This window comes from Sinocyclocheilus anshuiensis, unplaced genomic scaffold (assembly GCF_001515605.1).
Source record: "Sinocyclocheilus anshuiensis isolate Anshui unplaced genomic scaffold, SAMN03320099.WGS_v1.1 scaffold1851, whole genome shotgun sequence".
NCBI classification, from domain to species: Eukaryota; Metazoa; Chordata; class Actinopteri; order Cypriniformes; family Cyprinidae; genus Sinocyclocheilus; species Sinocyclocheilus anshuiensis.
This window is the reverse complement of record NW_015548302.1, coordinates 86,814-98,127: the sequence shown is the minus strand read 5'-3', so window position 1 is coordinate 98,127 and position 11,314 is coordinate 86,814. Positions and strand designations below refer to the sequence as shown.

Below are 11,314 nucleotides of genomic sequence, written 5' to 3'. Positions count from 1 at the left end.
ACAGGTTTTTGCAAATGCTGTTTAGTGAACTCAACCCATGTTGTTTATCTCTATGTACTATAAATCTTTACTGTTTTCTAGTATAATAGTCTCATGTTAAAATTATTTTAGTATGAAAGACAAGGAGGACCTCAGGACTTTAGTTTACAGGCTATCTCGGCTATATAAAGATGTCAGTGCAGTGGACTAAAATGTATGATTGATTCTTATGTCGAGCCCATGTTAAGTCTTCTCATGAGGGCTACTCATGTCACGTCATATCAAATCATCATGTCACAGACAAACTAGAGAATGTGTCAGGCCCAGGAAATCGCAAAGCCAGAAGTGTCAGAAAAAGGTAAAAGACAGGGTTCCTACACTGTCTGTGACAGGTACTCAAAACTGGACGAGTTAGATGAAACCAGAAAGGGACGGGTGCAATAGAGCATGGTGTTCCTGGCAGAATATCCATGCCTCCTCATCATCTCAAGGTGATTCAACAACAAACGCCAACAGTGAAGAATGTGGCAAAGTGGAATCTGGACTTGGAAAAGGATTTTGTTCAGTCAGAGTGAGTTTATTTGATGAGCTACAACTTTACAAACATGTGAAGAATGATCCATGTGTAAAAAAAAAAACAACAAAAGGAAATTCTACAAACAGGGTATACAAAATAAGGGCCTGAAAATGAAAACCTTTTTTTTAGGGCCCAAGCATCGATGGTGAAAGGACTCACTTGGTTGGAATTGACTTTTTTCATTTATTTCATTTATTTTTTGCAGGTGTAAAAGGAGGACCTCAAGAGGTCAAGTGAAATAGAAATATTTTATATTAAAAATATTCAGTATGTTTAAAGAATTATTATGCATTTATATTTATGAAACCCTTTTTTAGGGCCCAAGCACCAATGGTGCAAGGACTCGCTTGATTTTTTTTTTCATTTATTTTTAGCAAGTGTAAAAGGAGGACCTCAAAAGAGGTCAAGTGAAATATAAATATTTTATATTAAATATACAATATGTTTAAAGAACTAGCATTTATATTTTATTTAGTGTTAAATATTGTTAATAATATATGAAAATATATTTGTAATAATTTGTCTTAAAATAATAACTTTGATAAGGTTGAATTTTTCTTGTATTATTGCCATGATGTGGGTCCAAATATAGAGTTTTTTAAGGACCAATTCTCACTTTAACTAGCATGCATATTACTAGTATTTTGGCTGTTTATTAGTACTTAGCACTTATTAATGCCTTATTCTGCATAACCATATTCTACATCCCCTACTCCATACCTAAACCTAACATCTACCTGACTAACAATTAATAAATGACAATTATGAGTTTATTGAGGCAAAATTTTAGTTAATAGTGAGAACTGGACCTTAAAATATAGTGTGGCCTTTTTTTAAATAATGGAGGGAAATCATGCAGAGCTCTTTAAAATTGTTTATTTATTTTAATATTAATGAACTGAATGTCAGTTCAACCGGTTTTGAGGTAATGGCAAAATGTTTTGACATGTAAATAATATAGCATAAATTGCTGAGATTGAAGTGACGGCCATTGTCTGTACAGACTGTGACCAAGATACATATAACTAAGAATGCTTTTTAAAAAGATAAAAATACAGTCATAAATCCCTGCTGTATAAACAATTAAAAAGAACAGTGCTTAAAATAGCAAAATAGAAGAACTTATCATTCATGAATCATAACTGCACTGTATTCATATTAGCTGTAAACTAATGCATTTCTTAATGAACGGACCTGTGGGTGGCAGAACAAAAGATACATTTCAGCTCTTTTGTAATACACTGGAAAATCTTTGTTCCTTCTACACAATTAGACATGCCTTCCCAAAATATCCATCAAAATAACAAAGCTTTCTATTGCAGAACAACAAGCTTCAAATTATAAATGGAAACCTTAATTAGGCTCAGATATGTAATATATTCAAAGTAACAAATCAAAGATGCATGCGGAGACCATCACCGCTCACTCTGAATGAATAATTAAGCCAGATGATATTTTGCTTATGTTTGACGCTGTGTGTGACTTTGGCGTACCCGTGCTGATCCAGTTGGATTCAGAGTATTGTGGCCTGAGGGGTGAGACGGCCGCTCAGAGTCCTGACCTCATCTGCTCTCCCTGACAGCCAAGAGCTCTTTGTATTTTAAAAGACCTCTTAATGGACTCACTGCTCTCAATGAAATTTCCAAATAGAGCAGATTTTGCATGCACCTAAAGGACAGTTGCCTGATGGGGTTGCAGTGACATGATTTTGGAGCTCTCTGTTTTTTTTTTATAACTTTCCACTGGTTGGACTTTAATCCTGGATGACATTTACGCACCCATGAGCAATTGGATTTTAACAAGCTTATTAAAACTTATAGGGTACAGCTTATGAATTTAGACATCTCTGTCAGACAATAAAGTCTCAACCATATTTGCATTATGATTCAATTCATTTCAGATTAAAGACTAGTACAGTCCTTATAGTGTCAGCAGTAAAGCGTGCAACCAGTGGACACTTTGTTATCCCATAAACCCACCAGAGCTCAGCGGCCAACAGATATATAAAAAAGAAAACTTCAATAGTGAAAAATATCAATAGTGAAGTTCTTCATCAAATTCAGTACATACTGTACTATTAATGTACAAAGCCTAACTAATAAGTTAATAAGTTAATCAATACAAAATATATATATATATATATATATATATATGAATATGAATATATTATTGTTTTATACAAATATTTATTACTATTATTATTAATAATAATAATAATAAGAAGAAGAAGAATAGCGCTATATTTATATTTAAAGAAAATTCAAAGGTTTTTAATCAAATTTAGTAGTCCAGCCTAGAAATGACAAGGGCCTGGACAAGAAGTTGAGCAGTATGCTCCGTAAGGAAGGGCCTGATTTTTCTGATGTTGTGCAATGCAAACCTGCAAGATCGAGCAGATTTTGCAATGTGGTCTTTGAAAGTCACCTGGTCATCAAAGATTACACCAAGATTTCTGACCGAACTTGATGGGGTAGTATGGAAGTAAAATAATGACAAATGTCTTTGAAACAAAAAAGCACGTTGAATTGCACTAACTGAAGAAAAAATGCATTGCATTAACAGTGCTTGCATTGTAATGCCTTGTATTTTCAAAGACATTTGTCATTATTTTACTTCCATAGGGTAGGTCTACTTATTGATGAATCTAACTGGATGGTGAAATCATGCTGTAGAGTTGGAGTGGCAGGGAAGACCAGGAGCTTAGTCTTTGCCAGGTTGAGCTGTAGGTGATGTTCATTTATCCATGCTGAGATGTTCTCCAGGCAGCCTGAAATCCGTGCAGCTACCATTGGATCATCTAGTTAAAATATGTTATAAGGAGAAGAGAAGCGGTCCAAGAACTGATCCCTGAGGAACCCCAGTGACCCAGTGACTTTGGATACCTCCCTTTATATTACATATTATATAAAATATTTAAGTAAAGTGCCGTAAGCAAATATTTAAATATTAATATTAAATATTAAAATATTAGTTTGTATAAAATATTAAAGTTTTATATCAATCAATTTTAAATAATAAATAAAGTGTTATAGGTACAGTACCAATAAAGTTATAATATTGACATTTGAGAAGTTTTTGAGTTCTTCATCAAATTCAGTACATATGAAGTTATGGGAATTTGGACATAACCTATAAAAATAGGATAATACAGTTAAGTCTTTCACATAACAACAGCATGGTGTCTTTAAACATCTGAGTGTGCTGTTTTTAAACATCTCCGGGTGCCATTAATATGCGGCTGAAAACCAGGAGGAAGCCAATATTGTGAGTTTTCAGAATTCAATTAAAGATACCAATTCATATCGGCAAACACCCCATTGAGAAGACAGATGAGCCCTTATATTGAGTCAGACCCCAGTCTATTTGGAGCAAGGAGATCAGCAGGCTCTCTGAGCCTCTTTAAACTCATTTATAGTACTGACAAGCTTTATTGATATCGCCTCACAGCTGACCAGAATAGACTATATCTGTTGACGACGATGCGCAGCTTAAAGGCGTCATTGTTAACAGCACTGCTGTAATCCGATGCAATTACAAGGATGAAAGTGAAGTGTCTTATGCCGTTGTGAGGAACAAATGAGGTAAAGAGTTGAATGAGCTTGAATGGAGAGTCAAATGATACTCTGTTAGAGTATTAAACCTATCAGGAGCAAGATGTAATGTTTCTCTGACTCTCTGAAGTGTGTCAGGTTTTTTCTTTAGAACCGCTGGTAAACATATGACACATCATATGCCTTATACACCAGTGAAAACCACACGAAGCGCTAGTATGGATTCGATGTGCCGGGCCCACGGCACTTCCTGTGTTTCATTACGTGGCATGTTTTGTTATCCACTTCCGGACACTGATTTGAAATCGTAGTGACATCGATGACCACGAGCGAATTTGTGAATTTTGCGGCGAGGTGGTATGTTGGATTTGTGTCAGTAAGCAGCCGCATGTCATGATGGGACTTGACACCGGGCCTGAAGGGAGGAGGAAAATGGCTCTGCTTTATTTTGCGGAGAAACGCTTAAGCTTTTGACCTCATCATTTGTTTGAACGCTTCATACAATCGATCAGAATTGACTCCCACGCAGCAGATAAAGTATTCAGTCTGAAACATCAATGAATGTCAGGAATTGCTTCATAGAGGTGTTTTGTCTAAGTTTTAGGATCACACAGACGTGGGGCGAATATAATAATAATTAATTTACCGAGTGAATCACCGGCGTAAATTTGAGTGGATTAGGGACTAGGTGCTTTGAGGAGCTCGAAATAGAACCAAGATGTCTGCCGCCTTCTTCATCTGTCAGCTTTATTGTAGATGGATGCAGTCATTATCCATAATAACGTTATTCTTGGGATGAATCCACTCTTCTTGTTAACCGTCAGCCTTTTTCCCCTGAGCCTTCCCCATCCCACATATCATAAATGTAATGGCGCTTTCCACAAATAGGGTGCAAATTGGTGCCCCATGACTTTTTTTAAAAAGCGTTACAGGCACAAATTCTATGCTTTTATTGTAAGAACTGGGAATGTTAGATAACCATGAAATGTTAGCTAGTTCAAAACACATCAAATGTCTGTATCCCTCCTTTGGCCTCTCCATATTTCTTGATTTTATGATTGTATCCAACAATTATAATCACACAACAATGTCCTAATTTTGACCTGATTTATTGAATTTTCATTCATTGTAATATTTTACTTTATTTTATATAAAAGAATAAAATATAAAACAGTTCATACACTGAAAATAATTGTGTACATTAAAAAAAATTAAGCCTTTTTTAATTTATGCAATTTAATTAATAGTAAAATTCCATCAAATTGAATTGAATAATCCTTATGTATTTTAATTGAATAATTGAGTAAGGATTGTTCAATTATTCAGTTAAAATATGTAAGGATTATTCAATTCAATTTGATGGAATTTTGCTATTAATTAAATTGCGTACATTTTTTTTTTTTATTGTTTATTTATTTAAAAATTGCGTAAATCTTAAAAAAGGCTCTTTTTGAGTGTAGGATTTACTTTTCAGTCAAAAATGGCTAAAATCCTACTAAAATTCTAAATCCTACACTATATTTTTTCAGTGTATGAGCTGTTTCTATTCTATTCTTTTTATATAAAGTAAAATACTACAATGAATTGAATGCAATTCAACATATTAGGTCAAAATTCCTTTGCGACTTGTGATCTAATAATTTCTGAGTGAAAATTGTTTCAAAGTAAAATTTGCACTGCTTTTTTCAGTGTATGAGCTGTTAAATGGTCTGTTTATATATATATATATATATATATATATAACAAAACAACAATTTCTTTCACTGATCATCTGTTCAGAAAAAAAAGCATTTTCAAACCTTGGTTTGTATCCTATTCATTGAAAGTGCCTAATAATTCTTATTTTTGCATGGTGAAAGTGTTTACAACCAATTCACTTTTTTTTTCTATTTTTATGGAAACCCACATGTCTGGATGAAAGGACAAAGCAACAACATGGAATTTCCATTCAAACCTATTGGGAAACATGTAACCTCTATTTCTTTACACTTGTTAGCATTTATTGTCCAGAAGCTGATTGGGACGCTGTCTGATTGGCATTCTGAAAGCAGGTGTAAAGGGGCTCGGGCCAAGTGTTCCATCTCCCAGCCTCCCTCATGGCCAGAGCAGAGCTAGGGGGGAGGACAGCACTTGACAGCAGTGACTGCGAGAGTGACATGGTCCTGCCGCTGTGCAGCTGTAATCACCGGGACCCAAAGCTCTGTCTGTGCTGTCTGGATAAGTGACACCCACTAGAACATCGCCTGAAGTTCACCACGCCTGTGTGCCTGTGGCAACAACTGAACAACCTGCGCTTTAGTGTGACGTATTTGATCGATTTTATTGAGGGAACACCCTGGAATGTGATCAAAGGATTGATTATTGCAGTCACACCACTTTAAAATGCATCTTTGGTCATAAGAGAGAAATATGCAATTAAGCAAAGATCAAGAATGCGACCAAATATTCAAACTTAGTCAGTGAAATGCCACATTTGGTCAAACACTTAAGATTATAGATTTATGACAGAAAAAGTATAAAGTTGTATAATTTGAATTGAGTCAGTGTAAGAATTATTTAATAAATTCAAGGGCTTTTACTTTTTTTCTGTCAGTAATTTTAATTGAGTGTCATTTTGTCAGTTGACGTTTGTCGCGTAATTTGGCGCCCTCAGCTAACCGTCAAACACAAATAAGGCTAATTTGGCGCCCTCAGTTAACAGCCTGAACGGTCTGAATCACAATTTAAACCAAACACTACAGGGTTTAGTAATATATTTCTGATATGTAAATCTATAAAAAAATTAATAAATTGTAACAATACTCATGCTTTGTCTACGTATGATCCCATGGCGATCTTAACTGGAAGCGCTCGAGTTGCCAAGGTTACTTCTTCGGTTGAACGGGACTTCTGTTCGCGAAAGTCTGTTTAGTACAAATCTAACTTTTACGGAACTTTTGTTAAATAAAATACGTACTTTTAAGACCCTTTCCCACACTTTTATTTTGACTTCCTTTGAGGGGTTTCAAGTCGTAATTATGGAGCCTCATCATTTGTTTCATATTTTAGATGATAAAGACATAAAGCTTTCAAATATTAGCTATAGGACAGTGTTCTAAATATTCCAAAAAGATGGGAGAAGATCAATATAGAGGATCCTAAAATACCCCTGGTTTTATATGCATCTTCTTTCACACACATACACACTCAAGGACGCACTCACACACACACACACACCTCGATGACTCATTCAAACCGAAAACTGTTCACTTACGTTCATTCAAGTCAACTCTCTCTCCCCTCTGCGCAGACGCAAGCTACTAAATGCGTGACACTTGTCGCTGACCGTGCCTATATAAATGCAAACTCCAGCCTTCCTTTGAAGAAGTCCTAAACGTAATAACTTGGTAGGCACCAACTGGAAGACAGACGCTCCTCGCAAAGTTCAAAAACCATCCAAGGATATATCATTTACGCACAGGTACGCAACATCTTATCTGGAATAAGACAGCTGATATTGAGGTAGCCTAGTAAACGTTATGTAATAACATCTTACACTGATAATCTTTATTCTAGTTAGTTTGTATTGCTGTAGATGAGTCCTCGTGTTTTGCGCACAATGAGGCACCGAGCTCTCCAACCTTAAAGCGCGCGTAAATGCCCAAGTGGACTTAGAAATATACATTTGTGCAATGCAATTATGAATGCGAATGTGCAGTAACAAATTGCATCTGTCAAGATTTGAGCTTCGTCCCAGAGTGCGCAAAACAGTTACTGAGAAGTTGAAATCGTGCGCATAATTGACTCACTTCTCCCGCAGATTCTCCTCGCCACTTTTTGACATGAAGCTCAATTTTCTCGTCACCACCGTGGCTCTGCTCGTTGCCTTTCCACCACCGTATGAATGTAGAGCCATCGAAAGCAGCTCCAACCAGCAAGCCACGGACCCCGATGGAGAGCGACAGTCCCCGCCGGTTTTGGCACGCTTAGGGGAGGAGTACTTCATCCGGCTCGGTAACAGAAACCAGAATCCTCCCCGATCCCCAGCCGACAGCTTCCCCGAGACATCCCAGTATTCCAAAAGAGCACTGCAGCTCCAGTTAACGCAGCGTCTGCTGGAGGGGAAAGTTGGAAACATCGGCCGCTTGGATGGCAATTACGCGCTCCGGGCGCTCGACTCAGTGGAGAGAGAGCGCAGGTCGGAGGAGCCGCCGATTTCCCTGGATCTGACCTTTCATCTGCTACGAGAAGTACTGGAGATGGCCAGAGCCGAACAAATGGCCCAGCAAGCTCACAGCAACCGCAAAATGATGGAAATATTCGGGAAGTAACCATGAGCAAACCCATCAGCCAAAGATATTTTTACATTTAGCACAAACATGAATATTCTGTACCATAGTGCTGCTTTTCCATCATGATCTATTTATACCGGTGACTTATTTATTTGTAGCTATTTCAATGAAGGCGAATAGAGTACAGTAGGTGTATATGAAGCGCAAAACTGTCATCACTCTCCATCAATGTTATTGTATAAGTGATCATTCAGAACTGTAGATGAAGAAAACGTTCGAGTTTATTTAAAAAAATAAAAGACAATATTTTCCAGTACTGTATTATTTTATCTGACAGACTTGAGTTTCATTGTAACATACAGTACATTGTTTAAGTTTGTTAATAAACTAATGAGCAACCATTAATTTTTGTTGTGCAAGAGAATGTCTTATATTTATATTTTTCAATAAAACTTTGAAAGCCAGTTTGACACCTCTTGTCTAGATTATTGACATGAAAAAGTGATTAAATAATTAAAAATACCTCTACTTATATTTCACAGTCATCAAGTAACAAATGTATTTATCAATGCATGAACATGTTTTCAATGTCTGCAAACTTCTAACTTTAAGAATCAATAAATGAGGGTAATCCAGAGATGATTGACAGCCAAGGCATCTTGTTCCTGAGTGGTTTAACCAGGGGTAGAACAATTCTTTATATAAAATATTTCATCTATAATTTATTAATTACAATTAAAAAGGGTAAACATAATCTTATACTACAAGAAGGTCATTTTTACCACCTACCTTCAAAAAATGGAACCTAAAAACAAGCTCAAAAACAAGTCATAAACACATATATGGTACCTCAGACTATATTGCACATATACACTGAATCATTCAATCAATATACTTGCTGACGCTCAATGACACTAATGTACTTTTTCAAAAAAAGACATCAAAATAGAATTTTTCCTGGACTTGGCAGCGTGTCTTTGAAAAGGTAATTCACATAACAAAGTGTTAGTGGGGAAAAAAAAAAAAAAAACCCTGAGTAGACATGACCATTATGACAAAGGCAACTGATTATCAAATGCAGTATAAACACTGGTGCTGACTGAAACGTTTCACACCAAACCAAATAACTGATGAGTGGTGACTCATTCTACAGCAACTGGAGATCTTGGGTGTAGTTTCACTGAACCATGTCCTAAAGTGAACGGCTGAAGCACATCCAAATCCGATCAATAACTCAAATGTGAACTAACAAGACACTCAGAACATTTCAACCTTATGTTTTTTACGTAGCACCACAGAATGCACGTCACTTCGACTAGGATTCATTCATTGCAAAGGTGGAAGCCACACATGGTGAGCCGAGTGTTGTTTTGGGGTTGTGCTCCCTGGACCTCATTAAGTTGGTTGTAGCCGTTCTCTGTGTGAAGCCAGCAACAGAAGCACATCCTAGTCACTGATCACCCTCCACTGGGCCAGAATATAAGGATTACGCAATGTCCTGGCATCGTTATTTCAGCTTGACCACTGAGATGTGCGAACAACACTTATTTACTCTTCACCTACAAGACCAGGGGAAGACAATCCTGTGAGCAAAGAGACGAGGCGATTACTTCCACGGATGTTTCTTCATGTAGATTAGGCATCTGCTGTATATGTGATATGTGATACACCAATGCTTTTGGAACTGAACTGGATGTTGATTTGAATTAAATCTGTTACAAATGATTACACTACATGAGGGTAACCTTTTATTTGACGTTGACGTTTATAAATATGAAATCCAGAGAACATTTAAAGCGAATCATGTCATTCATAACTCAAATACCACTGCCGTGCCAACTGCAATGAAATACCACGCGAACACTCCCTACGCAGTAAACAACACCACAAATCTTGGAAGGGTTTCTTAAGTCATCTCCAATTATATTTAGTCATCTAGTGACTTTTCTTAAGCAGTTACTGAAACAGAAACAGTACCAGCACTGGTAAAATAGTCTGTTTTTAAAATTTAGGTGTCCATATTGTTTTGAGCAGCTTGCAAAATGAACGCTGGATCAATATTTGTGTTGGCATGTGCACTTTGTGAAGTTAGGATGATGTGGCGGGTCTGCATGTGCTCAGGGGTTGTGGGGGAAGAAGGGGCGGAAGGGCTTCATTCAGTGAGTCCACTTCTCCCGAGGCTGTTTGCCCTGCCCGGCCGTCAGCATCGACAGCCACCTCCTCCTCGTCCTCCTCCTCTTCATCATCCTCTGCAAACAATGAGAGTTTAAAGGAATAGTTCACCCAAAAATCTAAATTTGCAGAAAATTTACTCACCCTCGGGCCATCTAAGATTTAAATGAGTTTGTTTCTTCATCGTAACAGATTTGGAGAAATTTAGAATTACATCACTTGCTCACCAATAGATCCTCTGCAGTGAATGGGTGCCGTCAGAATGAGAGTCCAAACAGCTGATTAAAACATTACAATAATCCATAAGTAATCCACATGACTCCAGCCTATCGGTTAACATCTTGTGAAGTGAAAAGCTGTGTTTGTAAGAAATGATCCTTAAGGTGTTTTAACTTTAAACGGGCCAAAATACCAGTCTATAATCCATAATAACGCTTCCTCCAGTTAAAAAGTTCACTGCGTGTTGTCATCTCGCATCAAAATTCACTGACATATTTGTTTTCAGCGCTATCAAACGATTGATTAATCACATCCAAAATAAACGTTTTTATGTACATAATATATGTATGTGTACTGTGTATAATTATGTATATATAAATACACACACATACAGTATATATTTTGAAAATATTTACGTGTTTACTTGTATTAATTTATATTCATATAATTTATATTATATAAAAATATATTTTTTTCTTAAATATATACGTGCATGTGTGTGTATTTATATATACATAATAAATATACACAGTACACACACATAT

At 36.5% G+C, this 11,314-nt stretch overlaps 2 protein-coding genes across 3 annotated transcripts in view; one reads left to right on the top strand and one right to left on the bottom strand.

Annotated features, from left to right (window-relative positions):
* Positions 1-7,473: 7,473 nt before the first annotated feature.
* Positions 7,474-8,556, top strand: LOC107656155 (corticoliberin). Its single transcript, XM_016443879.1, has 2 exons — positions 7,474-7,567; positions 7,907-8,556. Exon 2 carries the CDS (start codon positions 7,929-7,931, stop codon positions 8,415-8,417), a length of 489 nt encoding a protein of 162 aa, XP_016299365.1. The 5' UTR covers positions 7,474-7,567; positions 7,907-7,928; the 3' UTR covers positions 8,418-8,556.
* Positions 8,557-9,230: 674 nt separating this feature from the next.
* LOC107656154 (tripartite motif-containing protein 55-like) overlaps positions 9,231-11,314 on the bottom strand; it is a 9,532-nt gene continuing 7,448 nt past the window's right edge. The window contains exon 8 of one of the 2 annotated variants that reach the window (XM_016443878.1): positions 9,231-10,627. In XM_016443878.1, coding sequence (XP_016299364.1) covers positions 10,467-10,627 — 161 coding nt within the window. In that variant the 3' untranslated portion in view covers positions 9,231-10,466. The remainder of the gene's footprint in view (positions 10,628-11,314) is intronic. The other variant, XM_016443877.1, reaches the window with a different exon arrangement.

Bases quoted from the DNA above. Each gene is read 5' to 3' on its own strand.
- LOC107656155 (XM_016443879.1), top strand. From the start codon at position 7,929: ATGAAGCTCAATTTTCTCGTCACCACCGTGGCTCTGCTCGTTGCCTTT.